Genomic DNA, 20921 nt, shown 5'->3' on the forward strand with positions numbered 1-20921 from the left:
CTGCTTGGCAGGCCTGTTTGCAGAAGCCAGAGGCCAGGCTGTCCTCTTCAAGATCACCCTGGAGCAGTGGTGCATCTCAGTTTCTTAGCATCTTGCCTGCACCGTTCACTCCCCGTTTCTTGTACCTCTCCAGTTTTCCTCGCCTTCCCTCCTCGTAACTCTTCTGCAGCTATGACCAGCCTGAAAGAAATCTGTCATGGCCTCCCTCTATACCCTTTGCCTGAAAATAGAGGTCGGAGGAATGGAATACCCCATGCACCCGTGAGAACCCCCAATCTCACTGCTCAGGAGAAAAAGGTAACATGGGGTTTCACAGGGCCTCACTTCTCTTCCTTTCAGAGAAATGCAGCTTGAGGCAGCAGACCTGATTGCCTCATACGCTTTTCTGAGCGTGCACCTGGCTTTGTGGCAAATGTATTTCCTTGGTGTTATAATTTCAGTGAGTAATGGGACAAAGTGCTGGAAACTCTTCTGCTTGCTTGCTTTCTTCCTCCCCCAGAGGTAAGCAGGTTGAGATGAGGTAGATTTGCTGCACAACAGCTTCTGTGACTTTAAATGTCTAAACAAGAGGCATTTAAATGTCTAAATTTCAATGCTGTCAATCCAGCATTGTTCCTTGGAGGTGAAATTATGAATGATGTTGCAAAAACACTGCTATATATGGGAGTGAAAGCTAACCCCTCAGATACAATGAACATCTAATGTGGTGAATCAACATCACGGGACAAGCTACACATCTGTATATTTGCATAAATGATCCAAAGATAATTCATTTTAACCAGCAGTCTGAGCGTCCTGGAATTTAGGCAAGTTTGTAGGGTGTGGAGTTAATTATTTGTCTTTAGTTGTGTAATTCTTCTCTTGTCTCTTTTTGTTTGATTAGTCTACATAAACACTAAAGTAATCATTGCATTATTTCATGTTAGAGATTTAAAAAAAAAAATCGTCAGCAGAAGTTAATGGTCAATCGGTAGAGATTTTTAGGAATTTGTGTGGGGGAGGATAAGGTAGGTTCCTTAGTCTGAAAGTCTGTGCTCCATCAGATATAACATCACTTATAATGTGACATTCTGGTGAGAACACAGAAGGTGCTTCCCCACTAACAAGCTGCATGCAACTTCCTTGCCTTCGTGGGAGTTCCCCACTGGCATCAGCAGCCAAATTCTTTCAAAGTCAACTTCCATGAACAGAGGAGGGCCTAGGCAAAGGGTAGAAAGAGGAACAGCTGTGAGATATGCAGAGAGGATTTACTTCAAAGTCAGGAGCACTCATGGCTGAGGCATCCTGTCTGTGCCTGGGACAGCTCAGACATGAAATTGTGGCTGCTAAGTGTGGAGAAGGGGACTGTGGTATGTGGTGATGGCTGTGAAGATAAAGGAGCCGGGATTGAGCTTCACTGCATGTCAGAACGTTGCCAATCATCTCCATTTCATTCCTTGCCTTTGCTAAGTCACTTTTCCCCAGGAGAAGTCTGCTATAGCATGAAGGAGTCCATGTTGCAGGACAGGAGAAGGTATCTCTCAAAAGGATGCCAAACCTTAACTCTTTACCTGGGGAGAGAAAGACAGTGATAAAGTCCTCATTCCCTGTACAGAAACTGGAATAGTTTCCTGCCTCCTTTAAGAGTTGCAGGGAGACAGCAGCAGACTTTTTCTGTCTCCAGTCTACTGTCTAACATCCTACCATCATGTCTCCTTCTTACCTACCACATGTGAAAAGAGGCTGTGCTAGCTGACTTCTTCATTAGACATTTAAAGATTTAAAAGCTTTCTTCCTGATTTATTTTACTCTTTATCCTCCACCTTAAACTCTTAACAGAGTTGGAGGCTCAACTGGTATTTCTTTTATATCTGAAAGGTCAAATCTCTTTTTTTTAAGATGTGTTTGATGCTTAGAAAAGCATGTAGACAGAAAGATTGTCTGTCTACAAGTTGTTTTTTAAGTCTTGAGACAGGCTTCCAGATTTGTTGCCAGTGTGTAATGCTGAGCTTATTGCAAGGCTTGTTGTTATGTATGACACTGTGTTCATTTTCTAATTGAAACACTGAGGGGAAGCTTTGACAGAAGTGAAGTTAATGCTCTGCTGATTTCCTCAGGATTTGTCCCTCTCTTCATATGCCTTCATTTCAGTTTTAGCCCTTTCTGCATTAATAAACCTTAGCACTGCCAATATTTTATTTTCTTGGGCCTCCTTTTGTGGTTGTAACAGAAATCCTGTAAGTGAGATTTATAAAGTATTGAGAGTTTTGGGGCTTGCTGAAGAGGTATATAATTCTTCCTATTATATCAAATTTAATCGTCCTGGAGAATTCAAGCCATTTCTCAGAACTGATTCTGTTTAGATGTTTCCTGAGTTCTCTTCCTTCAGCATTCTTTGCCTGAGGCCTGAAAGAGCCACATTCTCTCTCTTTCCCTCCACAGCTGAGGAAACCCCAGCTTTCTGTTTCTCGGCATCTGTATCTAAATGTAAATACGCTACAAAGAAACTGCCCCTAAAATCTTATGTGTGGTGTGTCCTTTGCAGAACAAGGATGTTGCATGCTCAATGCTCATTGACATTCCAGTAAAGCTGGAGCAGCTTGGGAAGAATGTGCATTTCCCAGTGTTGCTCAGAATCAGAAAAAATGTTATGTCTTCATCCATGCAGTAGTTCCCTTACGCATCCTAGAGCCAAGTCACATTACAGTCTTTCTGCTATCCCAGCGCGATCATTCGTTACCGGATTGTAGTATCATTTGTGTTTCAGCCACAGAGCCCTGGAGTCAGTAATGGGCCTTGATGACCTTGACGAGCCTCACCTGAGATCCCCACCCACACCCTCTGCCCATAGGCTTAGGGGCTCCATTTAACCGCAGGCCTGGGGCTTCAATCTCAGTTGTGCCAGAGATGTGTCTATTTCTAGTTCTGGCATGGGGTGTCCCTGTGCCTAGGCAAGGGTCTCAGTGATCTGATCTACAGCCTGTGGGCTGACTTGTCACTATGAGCCTTCCTGGTGATCTCTGGGCCCTATGTTGCTGTGCTCGTCATCATCAGACCTGATCCTGACTTGCACTCCTGGCTTGGCCTCGGACCTGCACGTCACCATAATCTTGCCTGATGACCTGGACTCCTGGTGGAACTTGGCTGCCTTCCCTGGGCTGCCCTGCTCGTCCACTTCAGGTACCATGAGGCTGGAGCCTGGCTGGTGGGGTGCCTGTCCTGCTGTCTGTGTTACTCTGCTTGGCTCCCTATCCCTTGGGGAGCAGCTGGAACTTACTCTTTCATGACATCCTCGTGCAAAGAGCAGAAAACCAGAGCCTGTGAAGTCACACAGCACCTGAAGTTCTTCAGATTTCTGGAGAAGATGCAGGCTGTTTCACCTTAATGGTTGCTTTACACATCCAGAAATGAGATCACTTTTAAAGGTTTACGTGTGGTTTGGGAAGGCCAACTTGCTGGCTCCTGTTTTGCAACATCTGGATGATAAAGAACTTGGTTAAACTTTCACATACCACAGGGCGTTTATGGCGATGGCCCATCAGAAATCACCATGTTTACTTCCCAACTGAGCTTCTCTACACTGAGGCCTATCAGGAATAATAATATATGAAACAACCATCTTGCTTTTACAGTTGCTGTTTAGAGAATAATGCTACCAAAGACTCTGGGCATAGGTATCATCAGGCAGAAGCTGACAGGTGAGAGGCAAGCAACATCTCCACTGGCAAAAGGGCAGAATTAAGAATGAAACTGTTGTAGAATAAAGCTAGTCACTTCCTCTACTCCTGATTCCCTTTCCCTCAATAAACAGGGAGACCACAAATCTTAGCATTTGAGTGTCTCAGGATCCTCAAATTAGAATTCTTGATGCTCTTGTTATAAATTGGAAATGAATGACATTCCTTCTGAAGAGGCATTGGCTCTTCAATGAACACCAATTAACAAAGAGGCTGGTATGCTTAATTTCTCAGGAGAACCCCCCAACAAAAATATTTATAGCTGATCAAATGGAGCAGGATTTCATGGGTTCTTTTGAGTGCACTTTGACATTGAGAGGTCTGAATCTTGATTAAATAGCAGCAGGATCATGTTTTACTGTATAAATGCCAGTGAATATAAAAGAAGACACCCTAACAGTGACTAGAACTTAAGCACAAGAATCAAATGTAAGATCCAGCTGGCAGATCTAAGAGGAAGACTTTGCATCTGATGCTTGCCTTGCACTGAGCTGAACTGAACCAGTAACTCGGCAAATTCAAAGTACGCTTTTGAAACAACGTATCAGGCTCAGGAGTATAAGTGCAGTTGATCCTATTCTTTTTAAGACACCAGTGAATTCTGGACCTGTTTTTTTAGAGGTTCTCAGCACATACAGCTTAAGCTTCTGTCACTGGAAGTAGAACACCTAAATATCAAATGCATGATGTCTAATATTCAGAATGCAATGTGTCAGTTACAGGTAAATCAATCCTACTTAAAGTTGGAATAATGTTTTATATGGTGCTTTAATGAAATGTAAGGAATAATGACCTTGTATTGCCTTTCCACAAAAGCATGATGATCAGCCTATTTGAATTTGCTCCTTGAGTGCCTTTCTCAGGCTATTCAGTTTATGACTCAATAATATGAAAAATTCTCCCTGATGCACATGGCAATTGGCCTTTCATAAAGCAGTCAGGATCCATCTAAGCAATTTTAAGTGCCCCAGCTCTCCTATTGAGAGACTGTTTCAGAATCTCTTATACTTAAATTTTTCTCATTTGAGGACTACATTTTTTTATGGCTAATTCACAGCTATTTATTCCTCTTCCAGCATTTCCCCAAAGCCCCTTCCTGCTTTGACATTCAGCCTGCAGTGAGACAGCAATCAAATGTCACCTTTGTTCAGTTAAGCTAAACAAGCCACAGTCTTATTTGTCTTTTATAAGATCAGCTCTCTATTGTCTGTGCAACTGAGGTGCCCTTCCCACCCTTCATGTAACATACAAGTTCGTGTTACTTTAATGTTTGCATCATCAGAATTCAGGCTTCTGCTAATATGTAACATTAATAGGATAGAGGCTCAGTCTAAGCGAATTTATTTGAAAATCCAAACATATTTTGGTTGCTTGTACTTTTAGGGCAAAGAAAAATAATTGCCCATCAGTTTCGTTAGAATGGAAATAATACATTGACCAAAGACTGGGTGATCCTTGACAGACTGGAAGCAAAACGCTCGTCTTGATAGCTCTCTGTTAGTGCTTATAGGCAACCAAAATGCCAAATTTGGCAATGTTTTCCTCTTGATTTTTTTGTTGTGAGGAGTATAGGTGATTTTATTCTTATTTCAGAAATTTCTTGGATTTAGAACCCACTGTGTGATGGGTGCTTGCCTTTTAGACTGACTGCATATTTTACTATGGTGTAGATATAGCTGGGATTTTTGTGTTTATTAATAATGTGACCTTGAAAAATGACTGCTTATATAACTGGTGAAGAATAAGGTGGTATTTGAAGACGTAATTTGCATTTTCTTATCCGGTAAACAGGTTTTCCCCCTTGTCATTCTCTATGTGGAATGGCAAATCTAATTTGTAGGGTTTTACTGGGCTGTTCCTTGGCTGATGTAAATCAATATAGCTTCACTGATCTGGAAGGGTCTGACCCATACGCCTGTTCAGCAGTAAGTATGCCAGCAAGAACTTCTCTTAGTATGGGGCATTTTTAGATTTAGAGAAGTTGTGTTTTCGGTGTGCTCTGAGGTATGTGAGACCAACGTGCTCAGATGAAGAGGCTGGAGAGTGCTAGCCATAAAAGCCAGACCATAATTGTGTTGAATGATGCGGTTTATTACTGAGCTGAAGGCTTTGTAGAGCTTTTGAGGACTTCTTACCAGGATGGATGGTGCTGATACCTAGACTGGGTGGTTCTAGATGCCTTTGTTCTAGATACCTGTACTGCGGCCCATCCCTTTAATTCCTCCAGAAAACACTTGCTTCCATAACTCTTTGAAGTGCCAATGGCAGGAGTCACAAACATGGGGTATCCTTGCTACACCAAAACTGGGCTTTCCTGGTTGTTTTATAGACTGTTACCAGCTCTGGAAGCAAGCTTGTTCCCTTTCCATGCTTTCCACAGCCATTAAAAATCAGACTAACGAAGACGTGAAATTCCATACAATTTGTGAACCTCCAACTAAATGTGATTTGGATAGTGTTGTCATTTGTCAGGGATCTTACAAGATCTTTTAGCATCTTTGCATGAAATTGGCTTTTTAAAGATTACAAAATCTTTATTCTCATTATGGTTTTAATCAAATGGAACACAGAATACGAAGACATGACTTAACAGACTGTTACTAAAGATAGTGATTTATTTTGTGGTTTCTTTCATCCACAAGGACATACTGTACTTTTCAAACCACTGGTAATGTCTTTGAAGGCAATAGGGAGTATGAGCCACGTAGTATCATCTGCAGAGTTTAATTCAGTGCCTAGCCTAGTAAGCACTTTGGCTAATTTGGAAGTGCTACACGTAGCACCAATGAAGTAATGCAAACACCCTCTGCAATACATTAGGAAGCTAAATGCAGTGAATCTTTAATAAAGCTTAGCCCAAGAACGTCTTCATCTGGGAGCATGTCACATAACTCAGGGCTAAGATGCCTTTTTTGAATGGAAAGTACAGTAGGGTCTTGAGTGTCTCTCGGAGTTCAGGGTCTCAGCATAAGGATTTCTGAACATTGTTTTCCTTGGTAGTTCAGTGCCCCCTAGCATTGTGAGAGGGAATTTGTCCGTGTCTGATATCGATAGGATTGAACACTACTTAACAAATCTCCAAGGACTCTCCATGCACATTTACAGGGGTGGAAAATGGAGGATTACCTGTGTACAGCAATTGAATCTACATGAAAATATGCAGGTGGAAACACTTCAGTAGCAAGAATGAAGCTCCCCTGGTGTGAGCTTGGCCTTTTAAATTTTATCATCCTTGTGATATCTTAGGCAGGCTTCCAACTATGTCTGATTACAGTTCAGGGCCACCCACTTACCTCCATTTCTCTTTTACCTCACTTTTTGTCTCTCCGTTTTTTTTTTTTTTGCAGCTGGCTTTGCGCAATGCCTTGCGTTATTTCCCACCTGAAATACAAAAGAAGCTGGCACTGGAATTCGCTGAAGAACTCAGGCTGTATGGCCATATTTATATGTACAGATTCTTTCCAGATATTGAGATGAGGTAAGGACTGGATGGTTGACATTGTATTTGACTGCACTTGCTTACTAGCTTTCACCTGTGGAACTGACCTTTAAATAGTGGCATTGCTGTGTCCTAATTTACCTCTTGTAGAAGTCATGTCACAACAGATTAATGAAGTGCATCTTCTGAATAAATTGGATGATCTGTGTGTCATTAGATAGCAGTGGTTTCCTTTCCAGTGATTGATTCTGTATGTTTTGGGATGCTCTTCTTTAAAGCTGAATAACAATGATCCTTCATCTCCAGCTTTCATCCTGTTCTCTATCCTCATGAGAGTCCCATGGGACTAATAGGGAGACAGCATGCACTCTTCTGGATAGGCTGTGGCAGGGCCAGGACAGTCTCGATGCTGGAAAGCTCAGCACCACTGAACACAGGGAAAGACTTGTGTGTGGTTGTGTGCTTGGCAATGGCAGCTTTACCATACACAGAGATCCTGAATGCTCTGTCCCATGGCAAGTCTTAGTTTTTAGGGGCCAGTCATTACTTGGAGACTTCTGATTGCAACCTGGACAGAAAACTTGCAATAGTCCTGAGCTGCTGCAAGTTAAGTCTCAGTTGAACCAAGAGGTAAGATCAGACGAGTGGATGGCTCGGGACCTACTACTACTGAGTGGCTGGTTGTTTTGCAGTCTCACAGAGAAGGCTTTCTAAGCTAGAAAGAAAGACAGTACACTTTTCTTTCACTGGAACCTGTATCTGACCCTGGTTTTTAATATGCTGTGCCTGTTGATCTTGGAGTATCACTCCATTCTAGGGCTCATGGGGCTAAGGTTTGTGAAGCAGAACAGTTTTAGAGAGGGCTGCCAGGGGCTAGCTGCTTTTTTTAGACTGATTGATTCCTTTTTGCATCCAACGGGGGCCTGGTTAATGTCTGTACGGAAATCTGAATAAAGCAAGCAACTAAAAGCACCGATTTCCACAGACATCTATATTTCTGTGCTGTCCATATTAGTCTGGGATCAGCTGTTGCAGAATTCAGCTAAGGGGAAGACAACTGGAAGACTGTCTGAAAGATATGGCAGAGCTGGACTTCAGAGGACTTTAGTCCTGAACTACAGATGAGGACACTTTCCACTCAGGCTTGGATGAGACAGTCCACCAGCCTGTCTCCATTACTGGTATCAGTGACTCGTTGATAGCTTCAAAAATTGTTTTTTTCTTTGTGATGATTTCACTGGTCACTCTTTATAATAGACTTTTACAGTCTCAGATTAAGAAAATGCATTTTGTTCTCTTTAGTCTGGTAGGATTTTATTTTTTTGTTCTGTACATCCCAGGGACATAGTCCAGTTTGGTTCTGTTGCACTTAACACCCAGGTACCCATGCTCAGCTGATATCTGAACTTTGGGTTTCTTATGTCCTGAGCAATATTACGGGGAAATATCTCCTCTTGATGAATTGTTATCATTCCCCAGAAATGCTGTTATTTTATCACATCAAGCTTAGAAAAGCAGAAAATGCTAATAAAGTACTGTGGAAAAACTCAAAAGCTTTCCCTCCTGGTTTGGCAATGACTACAAGGCATTTGTTTCAGTATCCTGATGTAAAAAGCTAGGATAAAGCGCATGTGATCATAGGAGGAGCCCATTCACTGAATCTGTAGAATACAGATTCCAGATCTTGGCTCATGATCTGGTGAGCGGATGTCTAAATTTTTTTGTTGTTAGCGCTCTTTAGCCTAACCTTTTCAGTGTAACCGTCTTCCCTGTACAAAGCAACTGTCGAGCCACTGAAGATCTATGGTTGAAAAGCAAAATAATTTAGAAACCATGTCGAATGATCCTATCTGCTTTCAGGAATTTCCAGCATCTGTAGTGGTGGTGTTGCTTACAGAAAGGGAAAGAGCATAACTCTTGGTCAATGGTTATACTCACTTTTGGTGTCATACCTTAAAGGCCTCAGCACAATTGTACCAAGACCTGTGCAAACACAGCAAAGGAATTGTCCCTACCCTGAAGAGCTACAGTATAAATCCACGACCAGAAGTTTTAGAGCAATTTGATATGAGAAAACAGAAGGTGGAGGAGAAGATAAGTGAGACGATTGCAGCAGTTGGCTCTGAAGCACATTAGTGCTAGGAAACCTGACTCAGAATACCTTTGTGAGGGTTTCCCATACCTCACCTCTCAACTTTCTGGATGAAATACATCTTATCCAGTAAAAAGACCCATATTTCTTCTAATTAGTTCAGTTTTTGAGAGCTTCTCTGGGACTGAAATTCAAGCTGGGTGTTTTCTTAGATAGGATCTTAAATAATGAGGGCTGGTGAGTCTGCAGGCAACTTCCACTGATGCTGTTTCCCTCGGCATTGCAGGACTTAGCTGCTTGACCTGGGGACTGTGCTATAGAGGCCAGTTCCAACATCTCCAAAATTATCCAGTTAAAAAACAATGGGAGCTCTTGGCCACCATATTTATAGCCAGTTGTGATCAACTGATTCAGCAAATGATAAGCAAAATACAATTTATTTTCTTTGCTTGGTTCTGATAACAGTTAAAACCTGATTTACCTGTTAAGGTACATATGTCTTTTCAGATATGCATTTTCTTCTTTTTTTTCTTCCTCTCTGAATAAAAGCCTGCAACTGAAAGGAATGTATTGGCATGCAGAGGTGTTTCTGTAGGATATGTTTTTGTGGTTGCTCTTATGAATGAGTTGGAGTGTCTCTCCTAAATTTTTGTGACAACTGTTTCAGAGCATATCCCATAGCAGACTACCCTTGCAAGACCAAATCGGCTGCTTCCATTATGTTGATGATCATGAATAATCTGGATCCTGCCGTGGCTCAGGTAAGGTGCAGTGGAAATAAGGAAGCTGGATTCATAGAGCAGCAGCAAATCTGCAGGTTACTTCCTGGATGTGCTCTCGCATAAAAACCGAAGAATTTAGGCATATAGGTGAAATCAGCCCTTGTGCAGATGATCCTCTTTCCATAGATTGAATAGGATTTTGCTGTTCATAAGCCTTTTGCTGCTTCTGTGCCCCAAGGTACATGCCAGCGCCTTCGTGTGTAGGGCTGGCGGCTGTGTGTTCACTGAGCAGGCCAATTGCAGTGGTGCCAAGGCAGCCTCCTTAGAGTGATGTGCTCGAATGTCCGTTTCTGTGAGGCTAAGCCTGCAACGGCCTGCAGGTGATTCTGTACTTTTCTTGTGTTATATTTTGATTACTGGAGTTTGGGGTCTTTTGTAATAAGTTCTTTAGTTTCCCACCATGCGCAGTTAATTCTGCGCAGTGGGTCCTGGTCCTAACGCAGACCTCTGAGGCCTCCTACCACACCAACAAGGTTCACGCCAGCTCACACTACGTACATGAGTTTGGTCGCTGTCTGTGAGACAGGTAGAGTTCAGCTCTTAGTACATTGCTTCTACAACATATGTTGAAAAATTAGTGCTGATGCTTCCTGCATCTTTGAAAGCTCGTCCCTTAAGGACAGATTTACTAGGCGATTACAGGACCAAAGTTCATCCGTACAAGCACTACCTGGTGTAATGCATCGCTTTGCAAGTGGCAGGGGAGAGGCCATGCAGCTCTGCCCTGCTGGTCACAGACCCTCCCAGCTGTAAATGCCAGTGGCGACCAAACTGTAAGCTCACTCCGTCCCTCTGTAAGGCAGTTTACTGGGATGTCTGCCTGTTACAGAAACTGCAATCCAGGAATCACTTCATAGTTTTCTGCATCCAAAATACCATTGTAACAATAACAAACACCTAATTTTGAAAAAGAATTTTAATTTTTTTTCTTCAATTATCACTTTTATGATGATATTTTCTCATTTCAAGAATCTACAGGGTGTTGACCTAATAAGTTTTAGAAAAGGTTTATTACTGAGATTAAAAGAAAATAGCACTGAGATACAGTGAAATGTTTCAGAAAAGTGCTTGCCTTATTATTGTTAAATTGCCTTTTTCAGTTTCCCCAGGAGCTTGTCACTTACGGAGGAAATGGGCAGGTCTTCAGCAACTGGGCACAGGTAGGACAGCTTTTGCAACTTGTTTCTTGAAACCCATTTCACCCTCTCCCATGCACATTCTGCTTAGGCAGTTTGTGATAATTCTTGGCAGTTGTTGTCTCAAAATACTCCAAAACATCCTGTCTGGATAGAGGAATGCTCAGTTATGAACTGGATAGATGAGGAGAGTTTTATTTCGTAAGGAGAGCATAGACAGCCTGATAGAAATACTAAACATACCACGCTGTGTATGATGACGTAAAGATTGGTTCTTTGTCTTTCTCTGATGCATTTGTATGTGCCTGTGTGTTTTGCACAGATAGTTTTAGAGTCAAAATGAATTCTAGCAAACAAAAAAAGTGTATCTTTTACTTGTTTGTTTCTGGTACTTTTGCAATGTTTTTCACAACACGTAGTGGAATTTTTTTACAAAACATATGGCTTTGATTTGAGAAAGTGCAATCCTGAGTCTTTTTCCAATTAAATTGGATTAGCTGTAAATATTTACATGCTAGCTGGCCAGATCACACTGCACTTCACTGTGAGGCCTAGCAGCCTTATCCCTGATCTTCTGAGAGTAATGGCAGGTGGGTAAAAGCCTGTCTAAAATCAGAGCCGGCCCGTTAAAGTTGTGGCTGTATAATCTCTGTTCTTCTTTATACAAAAATGGTAGTAAATACATTTGCTTTAATCCAAGTACTGCAAAATGCATGTGGGAAACATTCTGAGGAGATATTTGGCATTAGACTTTTGTTTTGTATGAGCTCAATTTATACTGTCAAGAAAAAAAACAAAAAAGGTCCTGGCCTGAATGGTCCCCAGGTGTGTGGTGGCAGGAGGAACATTTAATGAACAACCATCCTGAGTGTCTGAGAATAGACACACAAATGCAGTTGTTGTGAACGCCAAAACCACATCATCTTGCAGCCTCTGGTATGCTCCAAGGCCACAGAGCGGGGACAGGTGGAGATGGGGCAGAGGTAAAGCTACATCACCCTGAAGGGCAGCATCCCTCCCAAAGGCTGGGAAGATGATTTCTGATTCTGTAGCTTACATAAGCAAAAGCTGACCGAAAGAGCCCGCTTCTGTCATAAGGGATCATGTATGCCCCTTGTTGTGGCTTTACCTGAATCTGGCCTCTTGCTCACTAAAAAATTAAAGAAAAACTGATGAGTAAATGAAGTTCCTAGCTAGGGGTGAGGAATAGATTCCTCACTGCAGCATGGAACCTGGGTTTTCTTCCCAGTTTGACTGTGATTTTTCATTTATGGCTAAGAGAAAACTCATGCTTCAGTTTCCTAAGCTGGTAAATGGGAGTGAAATGGATGTCTTAGGCAGCTTTTGAGGCAAAACTGTTCTGACTTTAAAAAAGAAAGGTACCATGGCAATGCACACCATTTCTATATTCTGTATATTGATTAGTTAATGCCTGTTAACTCCATGAGTTTTACAGCATTTCTGATGTAAGCAGTGCCAGCAGTTTATATAGTGGCCTTCGTTGGACTGACGTCCCTTAGGCAGATGCTGGGCTGAAAGGTGAAGTATAAGCACTGCCAAAGTCTGAAATATTCTCTTTTCTTCCATTCTCATACAAACCAGAGCTATGACCCGCAGTTGTTTCATAGCAGAACAAACATAACCTTTTAGTTTTTGCTTACTTAGAGTAGCAATCACATGAATGATTCAGTTTAGAACATTGTGTTCTGTGTGTGGCTTGAAAACAACATGCTTTTTAGAAATCTGTCATTGCAAAATTCCTAGTGAAAAGGTTTAGTTTGGTTTATATCATCCATGCAGACCTGCGCTTTATTCTGCGTAACATTAAAGAATGAACCATGTCCAGAGCTAGCTTTACACGCCTGCAGACAACAGAACTGCTCTTGAAGCTAGGAAAGGCTTTTGCTTCCTCCTTACTAGTTGTGTCTTTCAATGCAAAAGGATCTAAATATCTTACAGCTTCTAGTTTTAACATAATGTTTTTCCCAGCCTGCTAAGGAGTTGACAGTTCAGCTAGTTGCCTGTTCTGTCCTAGCACCAAAATTTGATGGTTCAACATTTTTCATGAAACAAAAACAAAACAAAAAACAAGACAGTAATGCTAGTAACTCTCTCCTGCTCAACTTAACCTGCAGCTTGGAAATTAGTCGGGTTAGAAGGAACTGGCTTTGAATCAATACCAGTTTTAATTCAGATCATATACACAGAGAGATGAAGTGCCCATGACAACTGATACTGCTGTCTTTGATCAGCAGTTCCATTTTTCTCAAAACCTTCTCTGTATGGCTACAGAAACTCTCGTTTCAAGCTATTGTGGAATTCCAGTACTGCATTGGAAAGCTCCTCTTGAGCCTAGCTGTCACATGTGAAAAGTCCCATGGAATATAATGGGCTTTGTGATAGACAATGATGGATGAGAGTCAAATCTACAGGCAGCTTAGATGGTCATAGCCTACTTTTTGGCATAGATTAAGAGTAACTTTTGAATTATGCAGACAACTTTGAGATGCATTTATTTGTATACTTCCGGTTGCCTCAAGGATGCTTTTTGCTATCTACAATGAAAGTTGAATTTTTTCTTTGAGAAGAAAAATTATTTAATTTTTTTAAGGTCACATTGTAATATGTGTTTGAAAACATGACAAGCACCAGAAGATGCTGAATTATCCATTTCAGGTTAGGATCAGCAATATGCGTGGTTATTTTAATCACTTTTATAGGGAAAATTTTGCAGTTTGGCTTTAGAAGGATTGCCAGAAAAGTGCCAAATCCAAATGGTTAATCTCAAGATAAAATTAGAACGGCTTTAAAAATGAAGCATTTCTGGTGTTTGGACTGGAGAAATTATTCTGGAACTTTTTCAGACTTTTGCTAGTTGGTGATTTATGTTTCCTGCTGAGTGATGTCTCTTAACGGACTTTATTAAAAGCAAGAATGTGTTGAGAGCTCTGGCTGTTATTCCATATATGAATATACCTCATTATCTCTATAGTTGCCTTCATACTCAGAATTTAGCAGCTTCACAAAGAAGCATAAAAGTAGGATGGAAACAGATTCCCTCACTTTCCTCATTTTTCCTTTCAGTTCTGGTTGGTAATGCACTATTTGTCAGAGATGACTGAAGAGCAAACATTAGTAATGTACAGTGGACATCCTCTGGGACTCTTTCCCAGCCATCACTATGCTCCTCGATTAATCATTACTAATGGCATGGTAGGTGTTAGCATCTTGTTTTCTCTTTTTCTTCCTCTCTGTTTAGTTTTCAAGTGTTTGCCAAATTAAAATATTATTTATACTTCCTGGACTTACAACAGCACACAGGAGTATCTGGGGTCCAAATTCTGCACGATTTATTCCAGTACAGTTGCTCTCACCTCAGGTGTGCTGATCTGCAGTGATGGCAGGAACAGTCCTCTGCTTATGAGACAACTTCTGTTCTGACTGAGCCTGAGCTGCACGCTGTCATGACGAAACAGTTCAACTAGGCTCATTTTGGAAGATTTAAAAGCATTCAATAGGCAAACAGATGATTATTACTCAGGTGCTCAGATATCTGGACTGCTTTGCTTGGAAGGCAAGCTGGACAAGTGAGCATACTGGTTCATTGCCAGTCTTTTGAGTCATTCAATATCTGTCTCTCCACAGTCTGGTTTTGTGGCTCAAGAACAGCTTTCCTTAAAACTTGCATGACGGTCACATTGCCAGAAAAAACAGACATCTTTTTTCTAACACTATAATGCATGGAGTAGAACACCTGAATTACTGCTCCTGTTTTTCACTGTTTTTCTATGTGTGTCATCATAGAGAAGTGTGGGCTGTTAAAATGATCTGCTTAAATCTCTAATGTGCTTATGTGGATTTTCTTTTGATGGTTTTCTTAGGTTATTCCCAACTATTCTACCAGAGATGAATATGAGAAGATGTTTGCTTTGGGAGTAACAATGTAAGAAGATACCTCACTATCAAAATATATCAAATACTTAACTAAAATGTGATTCAGACATCAAGCACTGACTGGTTACAATTTCTAATGCAGATGGATTTCAACTGTGCTGCATAAAGTCCTGATGCTGCAAAGCATTAATGCATACTTGAGTGGAATTACTTAGAAGTTTGAGTTATGTTCAACCACATATGTAAGGATGTAATTGAGGTCTACTGGGAATTAGTATTAAGTTTATATATGGGACTTGGCTGAATTACAGTCTGAAGCCTTAATCGGAACCTACTTAGAGCACTGGCTAGTTCCACTTTGCAGTGGTTGCTTTGCAGTCTACAGATTGTAGATTATGTGGACAATGATTTGGGGTTAACAGCCTCAAAAGAGACTATGTGACTTTGAAGCACGAGTGCCACTGAAAACCGATGGCATAAAGATGCCAACAATGTGAAAACGAGTGTCCTTGTCTCCTAGTCACTGTGCTAAATGCTATAACAAGTTTACACACAGTTTTTTGATGCATGCATTTCTGAACTCAGTTTAAAGCACTAAATTGTTGTCTGAAAACATGTTTGTGCATGGCTAATGCAGAAACTTAAGCTGTGAATTTGATAATAGCAGATCATTAACAACCAAACAAAGCACTTTGATTTTTTTTTTTTTTTTTTTTTTTTTTTTTTGGTTATACTGGAAACTTATGTAGATGTGTACAGAATTCATTCCAGCCTGAGTAACTTGTGGTATCACTGTGTTCGTTGCTATTGCTAGGTATGGTCAGATGACTGCAGGGAGCTACTGCTACATTGGGCCTCAGGGAATAGTCCATGGGACTGTGGTAAGAAACTGGGGAAATGTCTAATTGTCAGTATCTACTGGGGGGAGGGTATCCCCAAGGTGGCTGGAGACTGGAGTGGAATGGATCGCTGTGAGAGGATTTTCTGGCTGCCAAAGAAATTCTCATTGCCTGTTCCTTAAAAAATTAGCGTCCTTCCACTCAGTCCACAGCTTCTTATCCAGAACACAGACCTAAAGGAATCTGCAATCAAGGTCTCAATCTGAGCTCATATCTAGCTACAATAAGTGAAATATGAATTGACCAAATGCATTAGATAAAAACATTTTCTTAGCTTGTTTTCTTAGCTGTTTTCCTCAGCTGTCTTTTGCAGCCATCCTGAATAGGTCTCTATGCCACAAGAGCAGCGTGTTGGGAACCACTGGTTATTCTATTCTACTTCATGGTGAGAGAAATCAGCATTATCAGGACAGAGGGTTTCATAACATCACTTTGTAACATGTTTTTGTCTTAAAACATTAAAACAGTTTCATGGTCCCAAAGACCCCCGAGTTCCACTCTGTTTGCAAAAGGGACAGAAGATCTATAAATTTAAGGGACTCTAGGAAAAACAGCTCCTGATAATTGCTGTATTGTATTGTGTTCAGCTTACAGTACTCAATGCAGGCCGTCGATACTTGAAGGCAGAAGACCTGTCCGGAAAGGTATTTGTTACTTCTGGTCTTGGAGGGATGAGTGGGGCTCAGGCAAAGGCTGCAGTCATTGCTGGATGTGTGGGGATCATTGCAGAGGTAAGAGCAACAATGCTTCTTTCTTTTTGTCATTTCTGCTTCATGTGCTGAATCAGAACCCTGGTTCTCCTGATCTGACATGTTCCTCAAGTAACCCTGAGAAGCCAAACTCAAAAAAAGATACTCTTCTAAGATCTGTCTGTCCTTGTCATTGCTGAGCCTTTTTCACTGCTATTCCACCCTCTGTTTGTTCAATCACTGTATCAGAATGTAAAGATATAGACTGTAAAGTCTTCTGATTGCTTCACAAATGATGCGGCATGATGCCATCAGATGAGCCCTTCTCAGAGCTTGAGCGACCCTCATTTCATGTGTGAAAGGGTGTAGCTTCTGCAGGTGACTCCCATGGGAGCTGCACCGTCTTGTGCCAAAAAAGTCTATGTTGAAAAGGTGTTTGTTGCATTACAATTAATCTTTAATGCCTCTGGCACTATTATTGGGTGCAATGGAAAGTACCTTTTAAAAATGTTGATATGATTCACTCATCAAGGTTTGGGACTAACAAAGTTGCTTGGTGTTGTGATTCTTTGAAGTCAATAGGATTTTATAAAATTGGGATTTTTAAAGTTGGCTTCAGTGTGAAGGTGGTGAGGCTAATTAGAAGCACTTAGGGGAATTCCAGTTTGTAGGCAATAAGTGTGAGTTCTGCTAAGCGAAAATGCTGATGGGGGAGAAGTTCTGTAGTACCATTTTCCCTGTTCCCTGAAGCTCACGCACAGCGTATATTCTTTGTAGAGAGTCCTTCATCCTGATGTAACATTTCTTTGTTCCAAATATGCTAAAATAGCCCAGCTATTTCCTCTGGTAAACAAAGAGAATCTAACAAGGTTCTGTGATTCAAAGACTGCCTTGTCCAAGCAGTTGGAATAGTGTATGATAAGATCCACTGGATCCCCAGATATCCTTGAGTATCATACATAATGCAGAACACTATCATATTCCTGGTGAGTATATACACCTGTAAGTTTTTTGAGTGAAGTACATTTTCGTATAAAAAAGTAACATTAGGTTCTCCTGATACCTGCATTTTTCAGCTATTACGCTTATCATAGGGTTCTGTTCTAACAAATCAGATGAAAGTATGAACTACAAAAACACTGCAACAATTTTTCATCAGAAAATGTTGCTCTGCAATTCTGTGAAAATGGTAGTGAGTAACTTTAATGATATTGATTATTGAGAATAAACACTTCCATGCATTTCTTTCCTCTTGACTACCTTTGAATTCAATACACTGGGGAAACATTCTTGGTGGAGCAGATATAGGACTGACCAAAATGCACTGAGCTCTTTAGACTATCTGCAGGTGATAAGCTCTTGTTACTGCTCCAGAGGAAGAAAGATTTTGAGAACTAAAGTCCAGTGGGAGATTAGCCTTCCCAGCCAAAGTCACCAACACAAAGATTTAGCTGGCAAACCTCTGCTGTAGACATGTCACTTGCTGCAATAAAAAGGGTAAGAATATTGCAATCATCTGACCTGTGGTAATTATAGTTAAACTTCAGAACATAATAGGTCACATTGCCCACATGGCATGCAGCAAATCTGACCTGCTCTGGCTAGCTTGGGTCTTATTCATGCGAGGTTAGAGTTTCATCTGTTTTACAATGATGGTGCAAAAGTGGTTTTGTTAGCAGATGAGTTTAGCATGTATCTGAGATCTCATCAGGTACTCCCTGAAGATTAAATAAATTTATTCAATTTTTTATTGAACAAATTGTCTTTATTCAGACTTCTACTCTGTTGTCATGATCTTTCAAATGCTAGAACACAAAGGAAAGACTCCAGTGAAAGCTATTCACAGCAGTTCTTTGTCCTTTTCATCTCTACGGCTGCAGATGCTTTTGTTCAGGAGACTGAATATCGCCTGGTTTTTATCTCCTGTGAGATGATCTTTGTTGGAAATGAACCTCAGGAGCACATGTGGATAGCTATATATATGTACACATTATTTATTTAAGGAACTATTTATGCTAATGACACTGATGAATTGTGCAAGAGATGTCACTTTGTCAGCCAGGGCTTGTGAAGCTCAGACAGAAGGGATTAATGGTGCAAGTCTTTTACCTCTTCTGTTTGACACAAAGCAGACTGCAATTTTATGAAATAATTGTGTGGAGGGCCAGACTACCTGCTCTGAGCTGCACTAGGCTCTCTAGGGTTACACTGGAGGTGACATTAGCTCATCACGTTTGTGCAATTTTTTAAACTACTGAGATGCTCATCAAAAGACGAGCATATTTTTGAAAGTGTGGTTCAAAGGAAGCTAGTTTTCTTCAGCATGCTAGCAAGTCTGAAAGATTGTCAGAGAGGTCTGAAGTAAAATATGTAAGATGTGGTAACAGATTTAAATAGAACTGATCTGTGTTACACTGAGCTTTAAATGAACCCAATTCCTGTAATTCATACGGACCATTTAATATCTTTCCTGCTGTGCTGATTTAAATAACTCCTAGAGACGCTGTCCCCCACGGCACCTGACTTTATTAAATAATTCCATTGGCAGTGACATCGATATTATCATAATCTGGGGGTTTTGGTGGATAGTCTTTATTATTGATGTGGGAAATGATGGGAGATTTCTCATGCTAATTAGGAAAGAAAAGGCTTCCTGGTGTTCAAGCAACTCCTGAATATGGAACGTACTTAATTTACATATAAATAATTTGTTAATGAGAAATAATAGAACACAAATGATGGGAGTGGGTCATAAAGACGTAAAAATGCTTTAATGAAATACTAGAACATACTCAGGTTACATGTTCTTACGCACACACACCACTGTGGGTGTTTAAATCTGTTGCTACCGCAGAGAATTGGCTTGAATTAATTTTGCCACTTGTTTTATGACACTGATAGCTCATTATAAAAGTCTTAATAATGTGTAAGTTTTCACATTGAACCATTAATATGGAATCTGTTCCCAAGGCTTCACAGTTTGTCTAGCCACTTATATTTTTATCCAGCTGTCTCTTCTGCGTATATACACTGGCACACACAGAAGCTGAGCCCAGAAGACAGTACAGATTTGGGACTGAGTTTGTTTGGAGCTTCAAAGTTCAAACAAGAGGGAATTAAAGACATAGTTTTGTTTTGATCCATTTCATTTTTCAGAGGCATTAGCCAGCTGGGACAAGAAAATGCTTTCCTCCTTACTTTTCCATATATGGTTGAGATTTTCAACCAGCAGTCAAAGAACGAAACTGAGGGTCAATTTTATTCAACAAACCATTGCTTCATCCTGGGCAGTGTGGTAGAAATTTCTCTCTCTGAGCTGATCAAAGAAAATATTTCCTTAATTAAACAGAAATTTTATTTTCACAGAAAATAGCCAGATTTGAAAAAAAATTTGAAACATTTTGGCTTTCGTTTTTTCAATATAATGATGAAAAGAAACAATAAGATTAAAATTGGCAGAAAAATATTAAGTCTTGTACAATTTTAGTGATTTTTGGTTTGTAAAATACTTTGGGAAGTGATTTATCAAAGTTTTTCTTGCTTCAAGCCTGGAGTAAAAAAAAATCAGAGGTGAAAAATAAGTATTTGAACAATCCCTCCATATTCTTAAGGCCAAGGCAGGGCTATTTCCCTTTACCTATTTGCTACTCTTTCTTGCAGACTAATTGAAAAAATAAAGATAAAAGTGACAGGACAGGGACAACAGGATTTTTAAGATCTCTGATATTTCTCTTAGGTTGATGAAGCAGCACTTCTGAAACGTCACAAGCAGGGATGGCTGATGGAAATCTCTAACAACCTGGACCATTGTATTGCTCGCCTTAGGTATGACTTGTAACATAATTCAGTGAGTTTCTCTGCTTCCTAATCCTCACTTCATCTTTCTGCGTTGTGCCATTTTAGTGTGCATATAGAAGGGATTGAGGGACATCTCTTCTTATTACAGGTCAGCTTTTGAATGTGAATCCACCCTTCCAGGCATCAGCAGTCATTATTAGTGACTACCAATGCTTGCTGCAAGCCACTACCAATGCTTCAGATCATTTACATATGTTAAATGTGTCTTCAGTTTCATGAATATACATAGAGCAATTACATTACACGAGGCATCACTCAAGCTTTCTGGAGTCAATGATTAACAATTACATAAAGGTTGAAAAATTTGTTGCCTAGATGAGTGCTGGAAAACACATCTAGACTTTTTTGCTGGGTTTGACTCTGTATATGATTTGTACATTGCAAGATGGAATTACATGAGGTGCATTTTCTTCAAC

At 40.5% G+C, this 20921-nt stretch overlaps 1 protein-coding gene across 1 annotated transcript in view; it reads left to right on the forward strand.

The window, feature by feature from the left end:
* UROC1 (urocanate hydratase 1) overlaps nt 1–20921 on the forward strand; it is a 43426-nt gene continuing 22505 nt past the window's right edge. Inside the window, exons 1-9 of the mRNA XM_009935147.2 lie at nt 1–297; nt 7064–7194; nt 9915–10008; nt 11130–11189; nt 14250–14378; nt 15047–15108; nt 15874–15940; nt 16546–16689; nt 20384–20472. Of these exons, the coding sequence (XP_009933449.2) occupies nt 172–297; nt 7064–7194; nt 9915–10008; nt 11130–11189; nt 14250–14378; nt 15047–15108; nt 15874–15940; nt 16546–16689; nt 20384–20472 (902 nt within the window). The 5' untranslated portion in view covers nt 1–171. The remainder of the gene's footprint in view (nt 298–7063; nt 7195–9914; nt 10009–11129; nt 11190–14249; nt 14379–15046; nt 15109–15873; nt 15941–16545; nt 16690–20383; nt 20473–20921) is intronic.

The sequence above is a fragment of the Opisthocomus hoazin genome, chromosome 11 (genome assembly GCF_030867145.1).
Source record: "Opisthocomus hoazin isolate bOpiHoa1 chromosome 11, bOpiHoa1.hap1, whole genome shotgun sequence".
NCBI classification, from domain to species: domain Eukaryota; kingdom Metazoa; phylum Chordata; class Aves; order Opisthocomiformes; family Opisthocomidae; genus Opisthocomus; species Opisthocomus hoazin.